This window comes from Lagopus leucura, unplaced genomic scaffold (assembly GCF_019238085.1).
Source record: "Lagopus leucura isolate 7727_CA_CO unplaced genomic scaffold, USGS_WTPT01 103-11_obj-0_obj, whole genome shotgun sequence".
Lineage (NCBI taxonomy): Eukaryota > Metazoa > Chordata > Aves > Galliformes > Phasianidae > Lagopus > Lagopus leucura.
Genome location: NW_024964033.1, coordinates 1 through 25390, shown reverse-complemented (window position 1 = coordinate 25390; position 25390 = coordinate 1). Strand labels below are relative to the sequence as shown.

General features: G+C 59.0%; 4 protein-coding genes across 5 annotated transcripts; 2 read left to right on the top strand and 2 right to left on the bottom strand.

Annotated features, from left to right (window-relative positions):
- Positions 1-1280: 1280 nt before the first annotated feature.
- IMPDH2 (inosine monophosphate dehydrogenase 2) lies at positions 1281-12728 on the top strand. 2 transcript variants are annotated; one of them, XM_042891784.1, is made up of 15 exons: positions 1281-1393; positions 1476-1524; positions 1596-1697; positions 2052-2126; positions 2597-2803; positions 4755-4842; positions 5763-5962; positions 6659-6749; positions 7569-7664; positions 9006-9077; positions 11245-11388; positions 11588-11732; positions 11815-11958; positions 12285-12368; positions 12468-12728. In XM_042891784.1, the coding sequence occupies exons 1-15, from the start codon at positions 1296-1298 to the stop codon at positions 12487-12489; spliced, it is 1617 nt and encodes a 538-aa protein (XP_042747718.1). In that variant the 5' UTR covers positions 1281-1295; the 3' UTR covers positions 12490-12728. The 2 variants fall into 2 exon arrangements, with proteins under 2 accessions (XP_042747718.1, XP_042747719.1); XM_042891785.1 differs by lacking the exon at positions 9006-9077.
- A 1368-nt stretch (positions 12729-14096) lies between these two features.
- On the bottom strand, positions 14097-15172 carry NDUFAF3 (NADH:ubiquinone oxidoreductase complex assembly factor 3). The gene is made up of 5 exons (XM_042891786.1): positions 15115-15172; positions 14838-15030; positions 14700-14766; positions 14483-14583; positions 14097-14405 (listed from the first exon to the last, which is right to left on the bottom strand). Exons 1-5 carry the CDS (start codon positions 15168-15170, stop codon positions 14286-14288), a joined length of 537 nt encoding a protein of 178 aa, XP_042747720.1. The 5' UTR covers positions 15171-15172; the 3' UTR covers positions 14097-14285.
- A 2801-nt stretch (positions 15173-17973) lies between these two features.
- On the top strand, positions 17974-22113 carry DALRD3 (DALR anticodon binding domain containing 3). The gene is made up of 13 exons (XM_042891788.1): positions 17974-18144; positions 18219-18508; positions 18581-18855; positions 19073-19131; positions 19211-19333; positions 19692-19762; positions 20066-20124; positions 20295-20377; positions 20751-20874; positions 20978-21036; positions 21135-21248; positions 21437-21505; positions 21652-22113. Exons 1-13 carry the CDS (start codon positions 17974-17976, stop codon positions 21769-21771), a joined length of 1617 nt encoding a protein of 538 aa, XP_042747722.1. The 3' UTR covers positions 21772-22113.
- WDR6 (WD repeat domain 6) lies at positions 21985-25355 on the bottom strand. The gene is made up of 5 exons (XM_042891787.1): positions 24043-25355; positions 23770-23865; positions 23534-23650; positions 23242-23360; positions 21985-23165 (listed from the first exon to the last, which is right to left on the bottom strand). The coding sequence occupies exons 1-5, from the start codon at positions 25353-25355 to the stop codon at positions 22666-22668; spliced, it is 2145 nt and encodes a 714-aa protein (XP_042747721.1). The 3' UTR covers positions 21985-22665.
- Positions 25356-25390: the final 35 nt, after the last annotated feature.

The window sequence follows — 25390 nt, the reverse complement described above, 5'->3', positions numbered from 1 at the left end:
TCCACTTACAGCAGCAATAAACTGTGTCTAGATCTCAAGAGGGAGCTGCAGGAGAGAACAAGGTGGAGAGGATGTCTCGGAAAGGCAGGGTCCAGTTGCAGCCCAGAGCCTTGCTTGATAATGAGTGTGCAGCCTATATGCAAAATACGTCTTGTCTGTCCCTCCCATGTTGACCCTGATCTAAACAGCACATGTGATTGGCATCCTGCAAAGTGACCTTCAGAACTCTCCAGTAGCTTTGCCCCGTGAGTAACTCACACTACAAATCATTTTAAAGAGATGCACTCAACTATTTTTTTAATTTAATTTTACTCTTATATTCTCTGCTCTTTGTAATCTGCTTGGAAATAAAATGTTTTTCCCTGCAGCCTTTGTCGTAGTCTCTTTGAGAACCATTCATCTTTGCCTGGCATTTCTTTTGGAACACGAGGCTGACTTAACCTACTTACGGCTGTGCCTGTGCTGTAGTGGAGCACTTGAGATCAGCAGGTGCCTCCTAGGTAGGCTTAGTAAACCTTTGCTAGCACCATCCTTTATTTAAAATCAGAATCACAGAATGGCTCAGGTTGGAGGGGCTCTAAAGACCACAGAGCTCCTACCCGATGCCATGGGCTGGCTGCCCTCACCACCAGCTCAGGCTGCCCAGGGCCCCATGGCCTTGAGCACCTCCAGGGATGGGCGCCCACAGCTCTGGGTCACTGCCTCACCGCCCTCTGATACAGAATTTCTCCCTAACAGCTAACCTGAATCTCCCCTCTCCTATTTTAAAGCCATTCCCCACTGTCCTGTCACTCTGTGTCCTGTAAGAAGCCGGTCCCCCTCCCGTTTGTAAGCTCCCTTCAGGTGCTGGAAGGCCACAATGAGGTCTCCCTGCAAGCCTTCTCCCGGCTGCAGAAGCCCAGCTCCCTCAGCCTGCCTTCAGAGCAGAGGAGCTCCAGCGCTCCGAGCAGCTCCGAGCCCTCCTCTAACAGACGGCACACAAGCCGCTCTGCCTCTGGCCCGGCGCCTGCGGTTACGGGACCAGCAGAGCAGATAACGCCGTGCCCCTGGGAGCAGCGCTGCGGGCTCGGCGGACTCCCGTCGGTGCTCAGCGGTGACCGCTTCAGGCGGGGCGAGACGGGCCGCTCGGCTTCCCGCGCCGCGTTACGTCACAGCACGCGGCGTTACGTCACATGACGTGACGTCACGCAGGGCAGGCCGCGCTCTCGCTGCTGTGGGGGCGGCGCCGCGCGATCCCCGCCGGCCGCCGTAGGGCCGCGTGTGCGGGCGGGGTGGAGCGGGCGGCGCGGGGCGGCATGGCGGACTACCTCATCAGCGGCGGCACCGGCTACGTGCCCGACGACGGGCTGACGGCGCAGCAGCTCTTCAGCTGCGGGGATGGGCTCACCTACAAGTGAGGGAGCGGGGCCCCGAGGCGGGGGGCGCGGGGCGGGCGTCGGGCCCGGAGCTGAGGCCTCTCCTTTTCGTTCCCGCAGCGATTTTCTCATCCTGCCCGGGTACATCGACTTCACGGCGGACCAGGTGGTGAGTGCAGGGGGGCGGGATGGGGGTCGAGGGGGGCCCGCGCCGCTCACCGCCGCTCTCTCGGCACGCAGGACCTGACCTCGGCGCTGACCAAGCGGATCACCCTGAAGACTCCGCTCGTCTCCTCGCCCATGGACACGGTGACCGAGGCCGGCATGGCCATCGCTATGGCGGTGAGTGCCCGCCCTGCCCGCACTGCGCCGCGCCGCCGCCCCGGGGGATGCTGGGGGCAGCATGGCGTGGGCCTCTCGGGCACCTGGAGAGCCCTCTGGAGCTCCTGCGGGCAATCTGCTTCGCCCCGTCGCCCTCTAGAGCAGCGGGGAGGGGCCGATCCTGTGCTCATCCCCAGGCTGCTGTGCCCCAGGCAGCGCTGCGCATCCTCCTGTCGGTCCCATAGGGAAGGGCCTCTCTCTCTGCGTCCATCTGTCAGTCCCCTAGGGAGGGTCCTCTCTGCATCCACCGGTCGGTCCCCTAGGGAAGGGCCATGCCCCTTCACCCGCAGCTCTCATCTGCCCCTGTGTCTTCAGCTCACAGGGGGAATCGGCTTCATCCACCATAACTGCACCCCTGAGTTCCAGGCCAACGAGGTGCGGAAGGTGAAGGTGAGCAGCAGGGTGTTTGGGGCGGGTGGTGGAGCAAGGGTTGCCCCGACGCATTGCAGCACCTTGCACGTGGCCATACAGACCTGCAGGATGGTTTAGGTCTGGAGCCCTTCCAGCCTGCTGGAGAGCTGGGAGAGGAGCTGCAGCTGCAAGATGAGATTGCAGTGTGTGCTGGATCTTTTCAGAGGGGTGGTGTTGGTGTGGTTGCCTGCACAGATCTCCTGCTTTTGTTGTACATTATGTCGAGCTCAGTGGGGGTTTTAAAATGTGGGTGGGGATGTTGCCCTTAATTTCAGCCAGGAGGTCAGGCTGGGAACTCCTTCAAATCTAATGTGATGTAAGTGAGCTTTAGTGCTGTTTTGCATCCTGGTGATGAGCATCTGGCCAGGCTGGGAGGCTGCAGACCTTTGTGCCTGGACACTGTCTGCCAGGTGTTGCTCAGCCTATCTGCTGAGCCTCTCTCTTTTCAGAAATACGAGCAAGGATTCATCACAGACCCTGTAGTGCTGAGCCCCAACGACAGAGTGCGAGATGTGTTTGAAGCCAAAGCTCGTCATGGATTCTGTGGGATTCCCATTACAGACAACGGGAAGATGGGGGGCAAGCTGGTTGGCATCATCTCATCTCGAGACATCGACTTCCTAAAGGAGTCAGAGCACGACTTGCCCCTGGGTGAGGTGAGCACCTGCTAGATGTGTTATGCTAGGAAGCCCTTGTGCAAAGGGGAGGGATCAGAGCTTGGCTGTGAGAGGCTGTGTCAGAAGGAGGTAGCAGGCTCTGTGTTAGTTCTGCCAAGTCAGTCTTGTCTAGGGCTGAGCATCTCCTCCATTTACTTCCTCTGTATTGTGGAAACCATCCTCTCTGCAGCTGGTGCTTTCCGTTGGTGCAGGAGTTCCCAGTGTTCTTGCTTGCTGCTGCTGTCCCATTCTGGTGTGGGCTGGGGTTGCAACAACTGTGCCCAGCAAGCCTGCCAGCCTTCCTTTCCTGGCCTGCCTTTCTCTTCACGCCTCGTCTTGACTACTCACTTTTTTAGAATAACACTCTGAGCATGAAGATGAATAAGTTGCCTTTTATAACGCTGCACTCTCAGACTCCCTTCTTGCAGGAACACATTCTCTGCAATGCTGGTGTTGATTCCTGTTAGGTTGGCTGTTTGTGTCACTTGAGCTGTGTAACTGTACACCACGGTGGGTTACACCAGTGGTGCCTCGGGGCCATCCGCTGCTCTTGGCTCAGGACTATTATTAGCTCTTGGTGAACAAACTTGTTGTCACATGCTCATCCTTGTTAGCTTTTAAATCTCCTATAAATACCCGTAACAAGAGTCCTGCAACAGGAGCAGGCTCTAAAAGCGTGCCTGGCCCTTTGATGCAATGCTGACCCATTCAGAAGAACCTGAAGAGAACCTCTGCTTATGCTTTGTGTGGCTCATTGAGCACTGTGCAGTTGGAAGCTCACTGCTGTTGGTGAAGGCAATGAATGATCTCCTAGATCTTGCCATGTTTGCGGCCCAGCAGTGGTCTTGCCAGCCCATTTGTTGCTATCAGATAAACACAGTGGTCTCTTGTGGGTCCCACAGGATGCTTCTGTGATGTTTCGGGCTTTTTCTGAGAGGTGGATTTTGTCAGAGACAGGATTTTAGGTGAATGTAGGCAGGGTGAATATCCTCCCTGATGCAAAATGTCTGTTCTTATGGTATGAATAGCTAAAGTATTTTATCATTTCTTTCGCATGCAACTAATTGACCTTCCTCGAGGTTCAGTCTTCCTTTTCAGCTTTATCTGGCCTTCCCGAGTAACCTTTTGTGAGAACATCACATGTGAACTTTGGGATCACTGGGGTGGGAAGGGGCCGGGTGGTCTCCCCAGCCCTCTGCTTGTTGTTCAGCTGCTGCAGGTTGCTCGGGGCTGTCTGTCTCCAAGGGACGGAAGTCTGACTGCTTCTCAGCTGCTCTTCTGGTGTTTGGCCACAGTCACGGTGAAAGCTGTTTTCCATGTCCCACATCAAATATGCCTGCGTTCCAGCTGTGCCCGTTGCCCCTTGCTTTTCTGCTGCTGTGTTTTGATGTTTGTTTGTCATAGTGAGTGTGGGTGAACGTGTTTGTTTGGATTCGAGTGACTCCTTTGCCCCATTGACCTTCCCAGCAGCTCGCTATTCTGAGCAGAGCCCTTGCAGAGCTGTGTGCTGGGGCTGCTGGCTGCACGCAGGGCTGGACACAGCATTTCTGCCAGAGCAGCAAGCAGTTCTGGAAGCATCTCCAGCCCTTATTTGCCTGTGCCCTTAAAGAGGAGGCTGTTGGTTTGGGTGACATCTTATTGAGGGTCACCTGAGAGTTGTTGCTTGCAGGTGCTCTCCCTTGGCTTGCTGAGGCCCTCTGCCAACTCTTGTATTCACTGCACCGATGGGTTTGGGGGCTGAGTGACAGATCCCATCTGGCTGCTGCTCACATGGGGAGCATTGGAGGCTGTTCCTGGGTGTTGCTGGAGGTGTGTTGCTGTGCTGTGGGATCCTTTGTCTGCAGAGCACTCCCACTGCGCTGTGGAGCATTTAACGTGGGCAGAAGGGCTCAGTATTTTCAGATCCGTGCGAAGGAGTTCTGATGACTTTCTGTCTTCTCCCTCCCACCAGATCATGACAAAGCGGGAGGATCTGGTCGTGGCCCCAGATGGTGTCATGTTGAAAGAAGCAAATGAAATTCTGCAAAGAAGTAAAAAAGGTACATGTGAATGTCTGTGATGCAACAGAGCGGTGGGAGCGCAGGTCTGGGAGGAGCAGGGGGGGAATGTGAGCAGATCATCTGTAAGTGGGTGGACCATGGAAAGGCCACGTGCCACAAGGGGAGGACAGCAGGGAGAGTGCCCTGAGCCCTGTGCCAGGGGTGGAGTTCACGTGTGTTCATCCCAGATCTGTTTGAAGCTGGGGGATTCTTGGCAACCAGGAGAGTGCCTGGCTGTCCTGCCACACCTCTTCTGTTTTGTATCCTGGCCTTTGTGTTTTGGCAACCAGTTCAGCTCCTTTAGGGTTTGATAGTTTGACTTGAACTCCTAGAATTCTCTGTTACACAGATTTTTCATCGTTTGGGCCCTCTGCAGATCAGGTCAAGTTCAGTAGTTGTAATCCAGACTCAGACTGTACTTAAAAGAACATGAGCCACTCGCTCCTCTGAGGAAGCAGCTGATGGTGGAAAGTATCCCTGGCCCCGGGGAAGGAAATAGTGGGGTTTGCCATCCAGCTGCAGTTCTGGCCCACTTAGGGCGTGCTGCTGCTTGATTTTATAGATGTGATCCCAGTGCCACTGCGGGTATCAGTGCATCCTGTCAGCCCAGCAGCTGGGCTTTGATAATGCTGATGGCCATGATCACCCTGTTAATGGGTGTTCCTGCACCCGGGCACCAGAGAGGAGGAGGAAGGAGGGAAGTTGATACTGAGCAGCCTGCTTACATACTCTGGATGTTTGCCTTATCATTGGTTGTGCTAGCCACATTGCCAGGAAGCAGGGGGTATCTGTTGTAAGCCAAGACAGGTTTGATAATGCAGCTCTGGGTCAGCACCTTGTAGCAGGGCCTTCTGCTGCTGCCCTGCCACGTGGCTCCAGGCTGCTGTCTGTCTGCAGGAATGTTCTCTGTTTCTCTCAAGGCAAGCTGCCAATTGTTAACGAGGATGACGAGCTGGTGGCAATAATTGCCCGCACCGATCTCAAGAAGAACCGCGACTACCCTCTGGCTTCTAAGGACTCCAAGAAGCAGCTGCTGTGTGGTGCTGCTATCGGGACACACGAAGACGACAAGTACCGGCTGGACCTCCTTGTGCAGGCTGGAGTGGATGCAGTTGTGCTGGTGAGCTGCTGCAGGCTGGAGAGACTGGGGTGGGTGAGATCTGATCTGAAGATCCCCTGGCAGTGGAACAGCAGCATGGCAGATACTGCCAAGGTGCTCCACCTCTGCTCTTACAGCTTTCAGGCACAATGGTCAGTGCTGGTGTTTCCAGGTTTTTTTCTCATCGATTGTTAGCCTGCAGGTCTGCTGTGCTCTGAGGGCATGGCTGAGCTGTGCTGCAGCTGGAAATGTTTAACCAGCACTGCCAGGTGCCTGGGTCACTGACGGTCAGCATGGCCTGATCGTGAGGTGGTTGACATCTGGTATTTGGGCTGTTCTGCTGCGTAATAGAGAGAGATGCATGCCTCCTGCCTTTCTGTTTCACCTGCAGTCTGAGACAAGGCAAACCGTGTCCTGTTGGTAGAGCAGCTGGTTCTTATGTGCAGCCAGATGTGCTGCTTGTTGCCTACTGGTGATAAGTAGGGGAGCTGTGGGATTGAAGTGGGAAGGATATTACTGATGTCTTTATGATGAACTACCTTGCACAGGGAGGTACGTTACTGCTCTGGTTCTGTGCACAGTTTGGGTGTTATTCTGCCTACTTAGCAAGTTCTCAGAGATCTGTGTTAGCAGAGCGAAGATCTGAGTTTCTTCCAGAGCTGTACTTACAATCTTTTACAGAAATTCCAGTTGAAATTGTTTTTCTTCTTGTTGCAGGATTCCTCTCAGGGGAACTCCATCTTCCAGATCAATATGATTAAATATATTAAGGAGAAATACCCCAGCCTACAAGTTATTGGAGGAAATGGTAGGCATGTATTGAAGAGTTCTTGTTTCTAAAGTATGTTTGCTCCCTTAGACATAGAGGGAGCTGCAAGGACGTGAATGAAATCATGGAATCATAGAATAGCCTGAGTTAGAAGGGACCTGCAAGGATCATCAGATCCAACTCCTGGCCCTACACAGGACTAGCCAATATTTAAATCTCATGTCTGAGAGCAATGTGAAGTGAACCTGTTGGTAAATGTTTGAACTTAATGGTTTCATCTGACTTGTGGAACAGAGCAGCAGCACTCTGCAGGTGCTGAGCAGTATCCTGCTGCTGCCACTGTTGCAGGTATTTCTGAAACCTTTGTTCTGCAGCGCAGTGCACTGCAGTACTTGGTAGCCCATTCCACATTATTCTCTTTTGCACACAAATTTTTGGTTAATAACAATGAATATTGCTTTATGTGACAGTCCAGTGGGGACTTTCTCTGCCTTTTGACTGCAAAGTACAGCAGTCCCTGTTGTTACCTGGTTAGAGTGTTACTGGTGCTGCTCTTAAGCTGTGCTCTGCCCTCACTGCTCGGTGTGGCCCAGAGAGTGTTTGGCATTACGTAGTGTCCTCTGCTACCTTGGCCCTTGGGTATGAGGACCTGGTGAACCAGTGTCATCTCATCTGAGCATGGCTGGGACCCTTAACTCCTGCTTTTGCAGGTAGCAGTGGGCAGGTGGCTCTGGCACAAGTGCCCACCTGGAGCTCTGGGTAGGGGAAGTGTGCAGCCACAGGGGCAAGCACCAGGGCAGAGCAGCATCATGCACAAATCTGCTTCTCCCTTTTCAAACCAGTTTCTGCTCCCCACAGTTGTGACCGCTGCTCAGGCCAAGAACCTCATTGACGCAGGGGTCGATGCCCTGAGAGTCGGGATGGGCAGTGGCTCCATCTGCATCACGCAGGAAGGTGAGAGAGATCAGCTGTCTCCCAAATAGACTGAAGACATCTGGTCAGTAGAGGTACTCTGCTAAAAGCAGTGCAGCCGGGACAAACTTCTCCCATCGTAACAGCTGTGTCTCACAGCAAGCAGTCTTCCACCTCCTTTGCCCAGGACATCTCATCACTGGGGTCAAACCTTTGAGGTTGCAGCAGCAGCAAAGGCATTTCCCAGTACTGACTGAGACTGAGTAGAGCAGGTGTGGCACGCGCGGCTTTGCCCAAGGGAGCCACTGGTGTGGGGCAGGGTGGGCTTGGCAGGCAGCCCTGCGGCGAGAGGGGCTCCCCTGCTCTTTGTTCCGTGCTGACAGAAGCAGCAGTGACAGTGGGTTAATGCACCAGGCTGCCCGTGCTCCCTTTCCCTCTGGCACTAGCGTGCGTGGCAGTTGAGTTTTGGTCTGCTGGGCTCCGTGCCTTTCTGCAATTTCCAGGCTGAAGAAGGGTTTCTGGCTGTTGTCTCTGCAGTTAGAGAGAGCTTGTGCTGGGCAGAGGCAGTGTCTCCCTTAGCTAAGAGGCGCAGAAGGAGCATCCCTAACGCCTGCTTTGTGGCCAGGCTCAGTCCTCATGTTCTGATTCTGACAGATGAGGTGCAGAGGGGGTGGTGCGGCACTGTGGCACTGCAGCCTGCGAGCACAGCCTCTCTGCTCTGCTCCTCAGTCCTTGCCGTGGGAGATGGCAGACAGATGGAGATGTTGTGTTAGTGCTCTGCCATTTCCAGTGTGGAACATCTGAGCTGCCCTGGACCTGGACTGTCTTTGCTTTGCCTGCTGGGGAGCTGTGGCTGCGGGGATTCTGTGCCTCACAGCCAGCATTGGGCTGATGCTCCCACAGCAGGAGCGGAACTGAGATGTGCGTGTCCTGCTCTGCCCCAAGGCAGAGAACTGAGCAAGGCACACTGCTCTGCAGCGTGGTGAACATCTCTGGGGGTGCTGCAGGAGGTCGGGTTGGGTGCTGGCTTGGGGGAAGGAGCAGAGCAGAGCTAGAACATGCCACTTTGTGCAGCAGACAGGGTTGCTGAGCTCTTTAAGCACAGCTCCCCAGGCTTTTGGCCCTGTTATGGCAAGAACTATGGTTCTGGGGATTGATGGGTTTACCTCCCTGGATGACTGCTGGGGTAAGGTGAGCACGCACTGTGCACAGCCAGCCTGGCTGGCTTGGAACTGGCTTGTGGCTTGGCTCAGAGTAGGCAGGATTTGCAAGGTCAGCTCTGTCCCACACCGTATGCTCTGCCTAGTAGCAGGTCACTGCTGGGGTCCTTTGTTCTGCTGCTGTTCTTCTGTCTCTAAAATATATGTGTTTGTTTTTGTTTAGCTGCTCCAAAGATCCCTCCAGACCTAAAGTCCCACAGCCCCAAATGCCCTTCTACTGTCACGGGCACCTATAGTAAGTCACTTGCCCTGTTCCCAACCCTAATTATGTGTCTTGAAGCAGGACCCTTATTTGGCTGCACATGGCCCTACTGCTTGTTTGAGAATAATTTAGCTGTAGATGCACTTGGGGTTTTGTGGCTTTGGATACTGGTTTTGAATCTGAAATTGAAGCGGAGAAGCCTTTCTGAATTCCTAAAGCAGGGTCTGAACTGTCAAAACAAGGGGCATTCAGGCCAAAAGCCAGTTCAGGAGCCTGGCTGAGCCTCCTGGCTGGATCCCTAGCCAGGCAAGCACCTGGTAGTCCAACCCTGGGAGATGATCCCTGAGCAGTCCTCAGTCCTGCTCCAAATCTGGGCCCGGCTGTGGGGAAGTTATGCACTGGCTGAGCTTGACTTGAAGCTGACTCCCCCAGGGTTACAAAGGGACGTAACAGCATGTTACAGCTGTGTACCAGAAGCACGTCTCTCCCCACGAATGCCTGATTCTTGTGGGGAGAGAAGGGGCTCACTCCTGCCCAGCACAGGGTGCAGCTTGGCTCTGTACTTCTCTGATACTACTGGATTGAGCAGACAGCCATGGTAACCCTTGGTTTTTGCCCTTTCTGTTTTGAAACACCTCGATGGGAAAGAGGTTTCTGTCGAAGATCCTGGAAGGTTTTCTCTAGCGGTTGATCTTTTAGGGCCACCTTTTGCAGAAACACTAAAAAGACAAACCCTCACCCTGACTACTTGGTGTGTGTGTGCTCTGAACCCTGCTTTGGAAGCCTTACACTTGGAATCTGTGGTGCTGGGCTCTGGGACATTGGGAACGGCGTGATGCTCCCAGGAGCCCCGAGCCAAGTGGTTCCTTAAAGGGCTGGTCTCTGGTTGCTGGTGGGAAGTTTTTGCAGGCCCTTTTTCCTGGCACGATCCTGTAGGTGTCAGGCTTTAGGCCCTCCCAAGTGACTTGCTTCTCTCCATTGAGCTCTTCCCTTGCAGCCTCAACGTGGCCTTTAGCGGCGTGCTACCAAGTGAGACCACCTCTTTAAGACTAACGGCGTTCATGTTGGACCTGGCAGACCTCCCTGGCTGGCTGAGCCCTAGCTTAATGCAGAGTTTTGTTCCGTTCAAATCAGTTCTTTCATGACCTCTACCTGGCTTCCCTCTCTCAGCAGCTGCTGCTGAGCCCTGGGAACAGAGCGATCACAGCCTCTCGGCCTTGGCACATCTGCCAGGGAGGTGTGCTGCCAGTGCTGCTGCCAGCAGGCTAAACCACACCTGGATTTTGCACTCTGAAGTACTAATCCTGCATGTCCATAATCTTATCTGCTGTATCAGACTAACTGTGATTGGCGAAAAGGCTTCCGGTTAATTGTGGGGAAGTCTTGGTGAAAGAAGCTTATTGGCATACTTGCATGCCTGACAAATGTGTTACAAGACATGCCCTGTGCTGATCTTCCCTCAAGCCTTCCAAGCTCAGTGGGAAGTCTCTAACTGCTAGCAACTGGGAAGTGCAGGTAAATCTGGAGCTAATAACTTCCCTCCTGTGGGGCAGCTAAAAGTGACAGAATTCTGGCTGCATTGCAGGGCAGGAACAGACATTATTTCCTGTGAGCCATCTGATCATCCTGCCCACTTCCTTTTCCACTGCTGCATGTTTGTGTGTGTGTGTGTGTGTGTGTGTGTGTGTGCAGGCGTGTGTATATCTAACAATATATCTGTACATAGCTACGCGTATTGACTGTCTCCCAGCCAGCTGCCTCTGCATGCAGGAGGCACAGTGGGCAGCTGCTGGGTATACAGAGAAGGGGTCTGGCACTGCTAGAAAGGGGCGAGCGGTGGGACATGGCCCATGCTAGGGATGCTCAAGAGAGGAGCATTTGCAGTCCACTCCGCTTCCTTCCCAAGCTCCCTGTCCATCCTCTATGAGCCTCGAGCATTGGCTCAGCCCCGGCGTTCCATCAAAGGGCCCAGTCCCAAGATCATCCCCAGCCTGCAGAGCTGAGGGCCACGAGGATGTCCCAGCAGGTATCTCCCAGACGTGTGCTCCTTTGAAACTCGGCCCAGGGAAGGAGCCCCCAGGGATTTGTGGGTTCCTGAGTACTGGGGCATGTGTGTGCTGGAAGTCTACAGGGCCTGCTGGGGTGGGGAAGCGGTGCTGTGTGGGAGCTGACTCTCTTCCTGCTCTCTCCCCACCTGTAGTGCTGGCATGCGGCCGCCCCCAGGCCACGGCTGTGTACAAGGTGTCCGAATATGCCAGGAGGTTTGGCGTCCCGGTGATTGCAGACGGAGGGATTCAGACAGTTGGACACATCGCCAAGGCCCTCGCACTCGGTGCTTCCACAGGTGAGCAGAGCACAGAGCAGCTGAGTTGTGCACGGGGTGCCACGGGAGGCTCCATATGGCGTCAGACTTGGCACAAGAGCAGGAGGCTGTGAGCACAAGGGACCAGCACGGTTCAGGAGCTGCGTGCTGTCACTGAGGATTTTGGCAGCCGCAGCCTTCCTGCTGCTGACCTGCTGCCCTTGGTGATCTCTTGCACTAGTGATGATGGGCTCTCTCCTGGCTGCCACCACGGAGGCCCCAGGCGAGTACTTCTTCTCGGATGGAATTAGGCTGAAGAAATACCGTGGCATGGGCTCACTAGATGCCATGGACAAGAACTTGGGTAGCCAGAACCGGTATTTCAGGTAAGAGATGGTGCTTTGGGGCAGCAGATCAAGTTCTTGGGATCTCTGATTCACAGATTTTCTTGTTTCTGCTCCCATGCAGCGAGACAGACAAAATCAAGGTGGCCCAGGGGGTCTCTGGCGCAGTGCAGGACAAAGGCTCTATCCACAAGTTCATTCCATACCTGATTGCTGGGATCCAGCATTCCTGTCAGGATATTGGTGCCAAGAGCCTGACCCAAGTCCGGTGAGTGCTCACCTGCACCTGTGCTTGGGTTAGGCCACGGTGCTGCTCTCTGGGGTCTCTGGGCAGGCTGTGCCCAAACTGCTGCCTTGCTGTAGCCCTTGTCTCCATTAGGCACTGGGTGGTACATCTGCCAGCTCCAGAGGTGCAGGAGCGTGGCTTCTCGTGAACTTGTTGGCTGGGCCTGAAGCATCACGGGGTTACCTGGCTCTGAGCAGCGCAGCTGAAGGAATTGCTGCCTGCCTCATCCCAGCTGCTCTGGCTGAACTCAGCAGAGCACTCTGCCCTGGGCTCTGGCTGGCACGTGACTTCCTGTCCTTCCTCCTCAGAGCCATGATGTACTCGGGAGAGCTGAAGTTTGAGAAGAGGACAACATCTGCCCAGGTGGAAGGAGGGGTTCACGGCCTCCATTCGTAAGTGCTCCTGGCTGGCAGCTGCTCCTAGCTGCTTTGTGGCCCCTTTCCGTGGTCAGATGTGTCAGTAAAAGGGCCGTTTTGCTTTTGTCCTCGCAGGTATGAGAAACGTCTCTTCTGAAAGAGGCCCCTCTGTGTCTGTCGTTGTGCCACTTGGCCTCACGCTACCCCCGATGGGAGCTGCTCTTGCTGCAGAAGTGCCATTTCTCTGTGGGCTGCCTGGAGCTCCCTGTATCTGTTGGCTGCTTTATCCCCACCTTCGAGGGTCCACGAGCCACCCAGGAACCATGCTCCTGGGCTGGTGCCTGAAGCCTCGTATGTGTTGGCTGTGTTTTACAATAAAAGAGGAAAAGATGTGTAGTTGATGTGTCCAGTCAGCCCTTCCCTCTGTCCTGCCCTCTTATTCTCATCTTTTGCTGCTGTCCTCTGCCTGCATGTTTTCAAGAGTGCAGGAACGGGGGCTGAGCAGAAGAGGTGAAGACAGAGGAAGGGAGCAGAGTGCAGAAATGTTTTGTTTTGCTTTTTTTTTTTTTTTTTTTAATTAAAAAAAATAGTGTTTGGAAGTCCTGGGGCCTATCACAGCTCCAGGAGAGTTTTACTGAGGTGCTGGATCTTACACCATGTTACACGGCCGCCGGGGGAGCTGTGATGGCCCCAAAAGGACCGGTGTGTCGGGGAAAGTGGGGAAGGGACAGCCCCTTCAGTGAGTGCTTTATGGCTGAGGTAGCTCGTGTGAGCAAACCAACCTGGCTCGAGCAGAAAATGAGTGGCCCCTGGGCAGGAAAAACAAATGTGTATCACCATCGGCCACTGTGAGGAGCTGCCAGAGCTAGCAGCCAGGCAGCAGTTTGTTGGTGCAGTGACAAACATGTAGGTGCTGGTGCACATGTATGCAGACAGGCATGCACCTGAGCAAGCACATTGAGCTGCCCTGTGTTTGCATGCTTGGTGTTCTCCACAACACAGTATTTCTCCTCTTTGTGGCCTCCCCTAAACATCCCAGAACACCTCCCACCTGCAGGCACTCTGCCTGCACCCCAAGCAGCAGCCCAGGCTGGAGGCTGCCATGGGAGCCTGTGGCACTGGAGTGCTTACAGGGGCATAACGAGCCACTTGTTTCCTGGAAGGCACGTGGACAATGAACTCAAACACGGGCTCACAATCAAACAACAGCTTGTGGGCTTATGAATGCTGCAGAAGTTTGCTTTTCTGCATGACTGCCCACAGAAACAACCCTTGCCTGGTCAGGGTAGCTTGCAGCACAGCACTGGGTGCTGGAGGTATTTTACACCTAGATCAACACTCTGCCCCCAGCTAAAGATGAGCACTGCTCCTGCATATAGGTGTGTAGTGAACAACAGCGCTTCTGTTGCTAACGCTGCCTGAAAGCACACCTCTGTAGCACGGTCATGTCGACTTAGACTTGCATATGCTAAAACCAGAACCTGGAATTACATGGCAGCCAAGCACCCATTCACCTGCAGGGAGGAGGGCAAGCACCACAGCATCCTGCAGCAGCTCAGGGCTCAGCAGGGAGCCACAAACCCCAGAGCAGAGCCCGGGGCAGGTGAGGTGCTGCTGCCAGGAGGCAGCCCTGACACCTCACACCTAACCCAAGGAGCTGCTGCCCTCGATCCACAGCCCCTGGCCAGCTCTGCAGGGTGATGAGCACACCAAGCCTAATAGCTCATCACAGCCCACCTTTGCTGAGCGTTAACCACTCCGTAATTGCTTTGTACTTCTGATTTATGTGTATTCTCCTTGTGCAGCCCCCAAGCACGGCCGTACAGTGCTCCACAGCCGAGAGGCAGCACTCAGCCAGCAGCTGGGCTCCGACTGCCCATCCTGCAGCGTCTCTCCGCCCGGCGCTCGGTGTGGGGCAGCCCCGGTGCTGCGGGTGGGAGAGGACAGAAGCACTCAGTCCGTGGCAAAGGGCAGCGCCGGGAGCTCCGTGTTGGTGCCCCGCGGGGGGATGAGGCCGGCGGCTGTCAGGCGCTTCTCGCTTGTCAGGAAGTTGAAGGTGGCACACGCGTTGGGCTGCGAAAGGAGAGGGACGGTGCAACGGGTCACTGCGTGCAGAGGGACGGCGGCCACGGGGCGGGACCCCTCCTCACCGTGTCCTGCACCTCCACGGCGATCCCGCACAGCCGCATCTGCCTCAGCACGGCGGGATGGAGCTGCTCTACTCTGTCCCCTGTGCCCAGCACCAGGATCTCTGCAACGAGGCGCAGAGGTGGCACAGAGGCAGGCAGGCTCCTGCGCTGCCGCGGTGCCCGGAGGGAGCCCCGAGCGGGGGTCCCATCCCCATCTCCGCCCCGTGTCGTGCCGTACCTATCCGCGGCTCCAGCAGGCGGAACAGCGACAGGCTCTGCAGCGAGATGTCTCGGTGTGATCCGACCTGCAAGCACAGCGCGGCGCTCAGCGGGGCGGCCCGGTCCCCAACCCATCCCTGCCCGCTCCCGCACTCACGTTCCACTGGAGGATGGCGCGGGGCAGCACGGCACAGGGGCCGACCACCACGGTGCCGCTGATGCTGAACCCGCGGCTGCTGTAGCCCTCGATGAAGGCGGTGTTGGGGCTCTCGGGCTGCAGCACCGTCACCCGCGTCCGCTGGTACATCTCGTCGTCCGACTGCGTCAGGCGGTGCCCACGGCGCGGCGCCCTACGGGACCGGCGGCTCAGCCCGGTGTGCCCGTGCCGGGACCCCCCCCGTCCACGGAGCCCCACGGCCCGCACCACCCCGCACCCTGTGATGACCCGCGGAACCGCACGGCCCAACCGCCGCAGCGCCGCCGCCGCCATGGCTCCGCCGCTCCCGGAAGCGTCGCGCAGCCCTGCAGGGCGCCCCCTCGCGGCCGCCGCCGATGCTGCCGACGCACCCCGGCTCCACGCGCGGGTTCGGGGCCGCGGGGAGCTCGCGGAGGCGGCGCGAGGGCGGCGGGACCGTGCCCCGCTCCATCCTATGCGACCGGCACCTGCGGGGCGCGCTCGGTGCGCCCCGAGCCGGGGGGGAGGGACGCGGAGGGCGCACGCGGAGGGCTCGGCGGGCGGCGCGGCCCCGCACCGCGGCGTGGGTCGGGGTCCCGCGGGGTCTGCCCTGCGCCGGGCTGCGGGGAGTTCCCGGAGCGGCGGGAGGCTCCGCCGGTGCTGGGTCCGCCCGGGGCGGGCTTTGGCCCCGGCTGCGGAGCAAAAGCGAAACCGGCAGCGTCGGGAAGGGGAAGCGGGCGGCACCGCCGCGAAGGGGTGGACGCGGAGTCCCGCTCCGTCCGGGGGTCCCCGAGCCCCGCGCCGCCGGGGACACCACGGAGCGGCCGCGCCGGAGCTGCGGGTGCCGCCGTGCGGAGGTGAGCGGCGTCGGGGCGGCCCCGCGGTGGTCCCTCGTGGGCGGCCGAAAATCCGCGGCGCTTCGCCACGGGGCCGCGGGATCGCAGGAACGGGGCAGTGCCGCCGGGCTGCAGCCGTGCGAGCAGAGTTGTGCCCACGCGTGGGCTGGGGGAACCCCGCATCGCCCCCGCGGCGCTGACCGCGCACTGCCGCGGGCTCCACGGTTCCCCCCTCTGTTTGGGCTGAGCGGGGGACGGGGGCATTGGGTGACTCGGAGGGACACCCACACTGTGCCAGCCCCGGGCAGGTGCCACGAGCTGTGCCGCTGTCGGTCACCGAGCCGCTCTGCCGCGGGGCCTCACGCACCCCGGGTGGGATTCCCCGGGCGCTCTGCGCTGAGCGGTGACACAGAGCGGGCAGCAGCGGGGGCTGCGACGTGCCCATCTCCGGCACCCCCAGCGCAGGTGTCCTCCCTCGGGGCCAGCTCGGGTTTCCGGGGCTGCTCCGGTGGCACCACACGCCATAGCCCCACCGGGGCTTTGCTGGGAGCCATTTCCTCACGGCCCTCCCCACGGCACCCTGGTAAGTCGGCCTCTCTCCCTCGTCCTGTAGGTGGGCAGCAACGGCCCCTGCGTCCGTCCCTCTGCAGCGCCGGCACGGGCAACGGAATCCCAAAAGCAGCTGTCCCCGCTGCGCCCAGCTGCCCTGGGATTTCGTTACCCGCGCCTCCGCCTCAGCCGCCGCTGCTCCGGGCCCTGCGCGATGGAGCACAGCAGGCAGCATCGTGGCTCAGCCCCACGCACCACAGCCGGGGGTTCCCCATGTTCTCATGCTCCTAAAGACAGCAGCTTGCTTCCTGGGGATGAGCTGCCTGTCTGCGGGGCCCTGGCTGGCTGCGGGGATTTGGCTGCCCGCACTGGGACACAGAATGCTGCACCAGCTGTGTGCCACCACCCTCCCATGCAGCCCAGTGCTGATGGGCAGCGGGAGAGCAGGATCTGGCCCTTGGAGAGAGACAGCTTTGGAATGACACGATCACTCCCGCTGAGCACGCAGCCAGAGAGCCATCGGGGATGTCGTGTCTGTCCTAAGCTCTTTCTGCACTTCCGAGTCCCCCTGGGCTGTTCCAGGAGCCCTCTGCCCCTGCTTCAAGGAGCCAGGCAGGGACAGTGCAACCAAGTGCTGGGCCACAGTGAGGGAGCCAGCCCCAATCCTGCTTTGCCAGCCCCAGCAAATGGCTCTGAGGGCTGCAACCCCCCGGGCAGGGGTCCCCGGTGGCTCCTGCCCTGCGGACAGTCAGCAGTTGGTCTGTGTGAGCAGCAGTTCTCAGATCACCTCTTGGCTGTGGGTGGTGCAGGGAGCACCCCACCTCGGGGACTGCCTGGGGCTCCATCCATACAGCGCTCTGGCTCTCAGCCCCCTGGAAAGCAATGAGGAGCCGCCAGGTCCCTGAGGGCGCCTGCAACGAGGGAAACAGAAGAACGTGAGCCCTGGAGAAACCGGTTTGGGCCTGCGGGCAGAACGGCCCCCCCCGCAGGGAGGGAAGGAGGGGGGACACGCGCCGCCAAGGGGTTTGGGTGCTTCCTGGATACCAGCAAAACAGCCCTGTGGGCCCTGCGGGGTGGCACGCGGCCCCGGCGGGAGGGAAGTGAGACTGAGCCCGGAGCAGCGCCGCGGGACACCGCGATCCAACGGCCGCCATCGCCCTGCGCCACGGGGCCCGGCCACAGCCGCTCACGAGGCGCGGCTTCCCCCGTGCAGCCACGTGCGCCGCGCCCCCGTCCCGTCCCGGCCCCGCCATCCCCTCCGTGCCGCAGCAGTGGGGCGGCGCTGCCGGGCCACGCTTTGCCCTCGCGTCGCCCCGCGGCTCGGGCTGAGCGTCGGGCACGGTGCGGCCCCGGGATGCGCTGCCGTGTTTCCCTGCGGGCACAGCACGGCTCTGGGCCGAGGGCGGCCCAGGGTACGACGACATCGACACGACGCTCCGCCGTGACGGCGCAGCGGTGACACCGGCTCGGTGACGCGGCACGGAGCGCCTCGCGGAGCGCGGCTGTAGCCGGCACGTGCGCCCACCCCCGGCTCAGACACGGGCGGCCCCTCGCTCGCCACACACAGCATGGCGGCTCCTCCAAGATGGCCGCCCGCGCCCAAGATGGCGGCCCGGGGGCGCCGGGGGCGCCGCGCTCAACATGGCGGCTGCGCTCCTCCGGCCGCACCCACGTGGGCGACGCGTCGGTGACGTCACCTCTTCCCTCTCACCGGAAGCGGCGGCCGGGCTGCTATGGAGACGGGCGAGGACCGGCCGGGGCTGGCGGCGACGCTCCGGGCGCTGAACGTGGCGCTGGGGCGGCCCGCGTCTCTCTGGGTGAAGGAGAGCAGCGCCCGCAACCTGCGGCACCGCGACTTTCTGGCGCCGCGGGCTGCGCTCGGGGCCGCCTTCGCCGGGGGGCAGGTCGGTAGGCCGGCAGCAGGCCGCGGCGGGGGGGCGGGGCCGGGCGGTGTGCTGACCACCGCTCCAACTCGTAGGTGCCCTCCGATGTCGTCGCGGCCGTGACGGCGCTGGGCGGCCCGGGGGTGCTGGCGGTGCGCGGCTGCCGGCAGACGGCGGCGGGGCTGGAGGTGCGGCTGCGGCGCTGCGAGGCCTTCCGGCGCTTGCTGGGCCCCCAGCCCGGCCCTGGTCCCGCCCCCCTACCCGGCCCGCAGGCGGCGGTGGTGCTGCACTGTCCGGCCCTGCGGTGCCCCGGAGGCCTGACGCCCCGCCGCCTGCGCCCCGTGCTGCTCGCTGACCACTTGGCCCAGCTGCTGCGTGCCCAAGGGTGAGCGCCCTGCCCTCGCCTCCTGCCCGGCCCGTGCTCCCCGGCCCGTGCCCAAATCTCACACTCCCGCAGGCTCAGCACGTTCCTGGTGCCTGCTGTCACCGACAAGCGGAGCCAGGAGGTCCTGCAGCAGCTCCGTGTGGAATGGCCTTCCAGCAGCACAGCCAGCCCTGAGACTCTGTCAGCCTTGAAGCAATCTCTCAGCCAGTGCCACTATGCCACACATTCTGAAAGGGGGCCAGGTGTGGCCTCACCGCCTGAGGACATCATTTGTAAAGTACACCTGAAGAGCTATGTGGAGCAGCAGGGCCTGGAAGGCTATGACCCCAACCTGGGAGTCCTCCTTGGTGAGTCACACATGGAGTATTGCTGATGATAGCAGGGGAGAAAGGCTGCAAGTGGGCCGGGTTCTTTGTTCCCGTTGTTTTTACGGAGAGTAAGGGACAGAAGCAAATTGCTTCCTCCTTCTCCTCTGGTTTGAGCCAGAAATGGAGGCAGCCTGGGACAGATCCATATGGTATGGAATAAGCCCCTTGTCCCACTGAGTGCCCTCCCTTCTTTCAGTGACAGAGGAGAAGCTGCAGTCCCTGGCTGAACTGCAGCAAGCTGTGCTGCAGGGCATGGTGAGTGACCCCCTGGTGCCGCCTGCTGCTTTCTCTCTCTCCTGTCAGTGTTTGAACTTGTTGCTGTGCTGTGCTGCAGGCAGTGTGCCAGGGGAGCTGCTGCAGTGTGGTGCACATAGTGAGCTGCGAGGAGGAATTCCAGCAGCAGCAAATGGATCTGTTATGGAGGATTTTGGATCCAGGAGCCAGCATGGATTTGCAGGTGAGGAACTCCTACACTTTGCACTGTGGTTCATGCGTCAGCCCATCTTTAGCACCTGTAGTGAATGCTGAGGCCCAGCCTTGTGCCTTTATGAGTCTTCCCTTCCCTTTGGCATCCAATTTCCTTGGGATTTTAGCATTAAAGAAGGGGGGATAGGAGAAAACTGCAGGACACAGCTAGAAAACGACAGTCTTTAACTAATGCAGTGCTGTTTTAGTAGCCTCTAACTCTGGGTTCCTCTTTTCCTGTGGTACCCATTCCCAGGATGTGAACAGTTTCCTGGTAGCTCTGTAGGCACAGTTTTTCCTGCACTACATTACAAAGGAGCTTCTTTCACCTAGCACTTCCTCTCTTTCAGAAGCACCTTGTCTGTGGACCAGTGAAGGTGACAAACCCCTTATCCCCCATCAGTGCAGACCATTACTTTCAGTAAGTTGGTACTGAGCAAGGAGCCTGCCTTGCCATGCCATGCTGCATGTCTGCATGTCTTGCCTGTGCTCTGTTTGGCCCTACAGGCAGCAGTCCTAGTGTGTCTCTCTCTTCTGCTTCTCTAAACCTTGGGGTTTTTTCTGGAGGACTTCAACAATGCTTCTTCATTACTGCCAGCAGCAGTGTTGCTGTCTCTGTCCTGCTCCAGGCAGGATTTGTGTGCCCTTGGTTGGCCAGCTTTCTGTTGTAGAAGGAATGATGCCCCATGCAGCCTGCTTAGCAGTGACTGTGTGTTCCTCCCAGGCTCAGGAAACGCCAGATGTATGAAGCCTCTGTCATGAAATATGGGGAGCTTGCACAAGGTGAGGGTTTGCTCTGCAGGCTGTGGAGGGGGGAGGTCGGGGCTGGGGAGGTGCCCATACACCAGCTTCAGCAGAGCCCCCTCACTGCAGTGGGTTTTCCTACCTGGGGCTTTGGAAATGGCAGGCACACAGTACCACACAGCTTCCTCCATCCTGTGTTCTCTCTGCAGACGAGGCCTGGACTGAGGTTATTGATATCCTGACAGTGGCTGCCATCAGGTTTGAGATGCTGAGCACTGCCCACCGGAGCCAGGTAGAACAGCCCAGAGCTGCAGCGTAGTGGGAGGCAGGCAAGCAGTACTGCTCAGGGAGTTGTGGATCATGGCACAGTTGGGAGATTGGTGGGAGCAGAGGGACAAGTAGCACTGGGTGTGAGGAGGCACTGAATGGACTTTGGCCACCCCAAGCTCAGTCTGGGAGTGGTTTTTCTCAGGGTAAATCACAATGTCTGGGCTGATATCCTGGTAGGCTGTGCCTGTCAGCCCCAGCAGGGCATGGTGCTCAGCACGCTGGTGGCCACACTTCACCTGATGGGAAGGTACTGCTCCCCCAGCAGGAGACACAGGGATGCACCAGGAATGGCCCTGGGCCAAGCAGCCTGGACTGCAGGTTGTCTCTGCCCTCAGATCACCCTGGACCTGGAGGACAGCAGCATTTCTACAAAGGGAACCAAGAGTGGTGCCTTTGTGATGTACAACTGTGCCCGGCTGGCCACGCTCTTTGACACATACCAGCGGGCTGTAGAGCGAGGTGAGCACTGGCCCTGCTTGTCTTCCACCTCTAACAGCTGTTCCTCATACCTGCAGTCACAAAGGCTTCCCTGGCCGCAACCACAGTCTCACCACTTTTGCAGGCACATACCCACCTCTGCCACCAGCATCAGAACTGAACTTCTCCTGCCTCCGGGAAGAAGTGAGTGCTGAGGGACAGGGTCTGTGGAAAGCAGTGTGCCCTTGGCTCTGGGGGATGGATGCTTCTGGCCCTCTCTGACAGGCATAATCCTTTCACAGGGTGAATGGCTCCTCCTCTTCAACTACCTCTTGCCCTTCCCAGAAGTCTTGCAGCAAGCAGCACAGCTGCCCCCACCCAGCAAGGGGCTCCGGGTCACAGCGAACACAGAGGCAGTAAGTGCTGTGTGCCAAAGCACCTGTAGCACCAACAGTGCTAGCCCAGATTAGGGCTGCTCTTCTGCAGAGTGCTGAGGGGTGTTCCTGGGAAGAGATGGTAATGCCCTCACTGCTATTCCTGCTGTGCAGGATGGCCCCAGACTGGCCAGACCATGCAGCATCAGCCCAAGCTGTCTGTGTTGCAGGTGTGCAAGTTCCTGATCCAGCTCAGCATGGATTTCAGCTCCTACTACAACCGGGTTCACATTCTCGGGGTGAGTCAAATGTTCCAGGCTATTTACTGGGGGGCTGCTCCTGGATGCTGGTAAGATGCCAGCTTTGCAGCAACAGGATATGAAGGAGAGCAGAAACAACAAGGTCAAGAAATAGAACCGCCACCTCACCGCCTTTCTCCTTGCAGGAGCCATTCCCTCACCTCTTTGACCAGATGTTTGCACGCCTCCAGCTGCTGGGAGCAGTGAGGGACATGTTCCATAGTGCCCTGGCAACTCTGCACCTCCCTCCTCTCAGCCAGATCTGAGCCACCACTAAGGACTGTTGCCACAGAGTGACAAACAGCAGTGCTACAAGGGGCAGAACAGGGTACTTCCTCCCAGGCCAGGCACTGGGCTGCTTGTTGGTCAGAGACTGGGAGTTGGGGTCCATCTGAATCTCACTGTGCGGCTCCTCCTCCTCGGTGCCCACAAAGGAAGGAAGCACAAGAGACTGAGGCACCCATAAAGCCAGGCACCAATCTGTTCCCTCAAAGCTGTTTATTGAAGGGGAGCTCTGTGCTGGCAGAGAGCTCCTGAGCCTCAAGGCTGCTGTCCTGCCTTGTGCCAACTCCTAACATTAGGGCTGAATACATTTATTGCTGGACAAATGCTGTGTCTGACCTAGCAGTGATAACTGAGGAGGGGGAGGGAAAGATGAGTATTAGAAAGGTCTGTGCTGTGCACAGGAGTGGGAGTACCTTGCTGCAGGAGCAAGGTTAAGCAGTGCTTGCAAGCAGCCCCATGTTCCAATAGCACAGTCCAGCCTTTCTGGCCGAAGGCTGTGTACAGCTTCTTATCCTTACTGTGCCTTGGCTGCCTGCAGGTCTGCTGCTGCACAGGAACAACCCTGCCAGCCTGACGAAGGCATTGAAGGACTGCTCTGATAGGGCTGGCCTAGTGGGGCACAACAAACAGTGTGCTGCAGCCCTCTGTTCCCCAGCAGCTCTGTACCTTTCTTGGCCTCCTGCTGCCCTCAATCTTCCGAGCATGTGGAGAGCTCTGGCTCTCCCTGTGGGACAGAGGGATGTCCATCCTCCTCGAGGAGGACAGCACAGCTGCATCACTGCACACACACAGGGCACCTGGAGCAGTGTGCTGGGACGTTCCTTTGCTCTCATTGTCCCCATGCAGATGGGGAGCAGGGATTTTACTACACCCCTTTACCGGACAGCACCCTGTGACTGGAGCTTGCAGTGGGTGTCCAGGGCAGCACAGCGCAGGAGCTCCAGGCCCTGCCCACAGAGCACGCAATACCAACACCGCTCCCCACCTGCCTCTGCCACCTCCCAGCAGTCCAGCTCCGCCAGGTCGGGCACATAGAAGAAGGTGGTGCTCAGCTCCTCCAGGCTGTCCCAGCTCAGCCTCCACAGTGTCAGCCGCTGGTCCACGGAGGCAGAGAGCACCAGGTCCGGCCGCAGCACTCTGATCCCCGTCACGTGAGCGGCGTGGCTGCACGGCCTCGCCACGCGCTCCAGGATGCGCAAGCAGGTTTCTGGTTCGGCCTCATCACCGTCCTGTGTCACCTCCAGCAGGCAGACGTGGATGGAGCCATCATCACTGCCACTGGCCACCAGGAACTGTCCCTTGGGCAGCTCCTGGATGTGCAGGCTGTTCACCCCGCAGCTGTGAGCCACGACAGTGAGCAGCGGGGTGGCCAGGGCTGGAAGGAGAGGCTCGGTCAGGACAGCAGTGCATAGAGCTGCTGGCACAGCCTCCCTGCCCATAGCTGTACCCACCCAATGGCTGCATCTCTCCCTCTGAGTGCTGCAGGGCATCTGTTGCATCTGCGATGGTACTGGTGATGTCCCAGAAGGCAACGCTGCCGTCAGTGGCTGCACTACACAGGAAGTGCTTCCTGGAAGGAAGATGTTGGGCAGCCTCCAGCCCCATGCTGATACCCAGGGCAAGCAGAAAGGATGGCCCCAACTTCCTCCCTCCCTTCACCAGCTCCACTACCATCACTCTTTCTTGTTGCGCAGGCATCACAAGGATGAATGCTTCCCTCCCAGTATCTTGCCCAGGGCTCACCTCTCCTCCTCTGCCCACGTGTGCAGGAATGCCTCCACTTTCAGCACACAGCGCTGGTGGTGGAACGACTCTGCCACGAGCAGCAGCTTCTGGGCAGCCTCCAGCAGCACAAAGAGCCTGGGCAGAGGGAGATGCAACTGATCCTGGGAGAAAGAGGTGCCTTACTGCAAGGTACCACCCTACTCCTGCTCAGAGCTGGCACCTCTAGGCAGCTAAGCCCCATGCTGACTGCTCACCGGACTGATCCATCGCTGCATGCAGCTACCAGGAACGTACAGGGCACGGGCAGCTGCTTGCTGTTGGTTCCGCATACGACTGAGAGGGACATGTACCTGGGCAAACATAGAATGCTTGCTGCATGCCCCCCCGGCACCTGCTGTCGTGTAGGAGGACAGGGGGGGCAGCAGCATGAACTCAGCACATGACACAGCTCTGAACACTCTGGGGGTTCTGAGAAGAAGGACTGAGTCAAAATCCCCTCAAAGGCTCAGGCAGCCATCGAGCATCACCTCGTCTCCGGGTCCATCTTGACAAGCTTGTGCCTGTTCTTCATGCGGTCCCAGTGCTCATCCAGCCGGTGGGAGGCGATGTGAGTGACCTGGCAGCTCACCATGCTCTCAGCCTCCAGATCCGCAGCGCACTGCAGCCGATAGCACTCAATCTGTGCGCGGCCACCAGCTGAGAACAGCAAGGAGCAGAGCTGGGTGCCGTTAGGCAGCACAGTGCCGGCCAAGGCCAGCGCCCTGACACTGGAGATGTGGTCGCTGAGCCTGGTGAGGGGCACCGCTGCACGCGTCAGCTCACTGAGTGTCAGCACGCACGCCGTGGTGTCCTCGCTGCCGGTGATGAAGACATTAATGGGGCGGCATCCAGGCGCCCGCACGGCCCCCAGGTGCCGCACGCAGGTGATCTCGCGGCCATGCAGGGACGCCAGCAGCACCCGCTGCTCACAGGGCTCGGCCTCGCTGTGGTACAGCATCACGTCCCCACGCTTGATGAAAGCAAAGGCATCGGCCTCAGGGCTGCTGTGGTAGCTCCAGGAGCGGTGCCCTCCACCACAGGGCACACAGTGCAGGTTCACCCCGCTCCTTGTGCTCCACACCACAAAGTTGTCGGCGTGGAAGCCCAGCACCAGCAGGTCCCCGCTGGGCATGAAACGCAGCTCCTCAATCCACTGCAGCCCTTTGCGGGGCCGGTGCTTCTGCAGCACCTCCAGCTGCTGGTCCCGCAGACAGAGCTGCCGGTAGCAGCCGTCCCGGCCTGTGCTATAGATGTAGTCCCCACGGCAGGTCACTGAGGTGACCCCTGTCTTGCCATGCAGCCCAAAGAGCACGAATAGAGGGTTCTCGATGGGCACAGCCTCGCTGTGTAACAAGCAGGAGGGCTCCGACTGGCTCGCAGTGCCCTCGCTGCCCAGGGTACCTGTGTCGGTGCCATCAGAGCTGCTGCTGCCACAGGGGAAGAGGAGCAGGGAGCCGCGGCGGTCCCCACACAGCAGCAGCCCTCCCTGGGGCAGGAAGGCGGCACAGGTGTGCCAGCGCTGCTTGCAGGGTGGCAGCCGGTAGCGCCCCATGAGCCGCACCGCAGGCACCTGCCCGGGGCTGCAGGTAACATCCATCCAGAGCACGGTCCCGCCGGGGCCGGAGACCACGAGGGCGGCGGGGCCGAGGGACGGTCCGGGCCGGGCGGCCCAGCTGAGCCCCAGCACGGGTCCCTCGAACGGCCTCAGCCTGGCGGGGCGCTCGGGGCCGCTCAGGGCGAACACGAGCAGCCGCCCGTCGCCGCCGCCCAGCGCGCAGAGCGGCTCCGCCCCGCCGGGCATCGGGGCGGCCGCCAGCAGCCCGCGGGGCCCGCAGG

Bases quoted from the DNA above. Each gene is read 5' to 3' on its own strand.
- IMPDH2 (XM_042891784.1), top strand. From the start codon at position 1,296: ATGGCGGACTACCTCATCAGCGGCGGCACCGGCTACGTGCCCGACGAC. The intron at 2,804-4,754 runs GTGAGCACCTGC...CCCTCCCACCAG, and splicing joins ACGACTTGCCCCTGGGTGAG to ATCATGACAAAGCGGGAGGA. The intron at 7,665-9,005 runs GTGAGAGAGATC...GTTTTTGTTTAG, and splicing joins CATCTGCATCACGCAGGAAG to CTGCTCCAAAGATCCCTCCA.
- NDUFAF3 (XM_042891786.1), bottom strand. From the start codon at position 15,170: ATGGCGGCGGCGGCGCTGCGGCGGTTGGGCCGTGCGGTTCCGCGGGTC. The intron at 15,031-15,114 runs GTGCGGGGTGGT...CCGGTCCCGTAG, and splicing joins GTTCCGCGGGTCATCACAGG to GGCGCCGCGCCGTGGGCACC. The intron at 14,406-14,482 runs GTGAGGAGGGGT...CTCCTTTCGCAG, and splicing joins CCGTGGAGGTGCAGGACACG to CCCAACGCGTGTGCCACCTT.
- DALRD3 (XM_042891788.1), top strand. From the start codon at position 17,974: ATGGAGACGGGCGAGGACCGGCCGGGGCTGGCGGCGACGCTCCGGGCG. The intron at 21,037-21,134 runs GTGAGTGCTGAG...ATCCTTTCACAG, and splicing joins TCTCCTGCCTCCGGGAAGAA to GGTGAATGGCTCCTCCTCTT. The intron at 21,249-21,436 runs GTAAGTGCTGTG...TCTGTGTTGCAG, and splicing joins TCACAGCGAACACAGAGGCA to GTGTGCAAGTTCCTGATCCA.
- WDR6 (XM_042891787.1), bottom strand. From the start codon at position 25,355: ATGCCCGGCGGGGCGGAGCCGCTCTGCGCGCTGGGCGGCGGCGACGGG. The intron at 23,866-24,042 runs GTGATGCTCGAT...ATGTTTGCCCAG, and splicing joins AAGATGGACCCGGAGACGAG to GTACATGTCCCTCTCAGTCG. The intron at 23,651-23,769 runs GTGAGCAGTCAG...CCCTCTGCCCAG, and splicing joins TGCAGCGATGGATCAGTCCG to GCTCTTTGTGCTGCTGGAGG.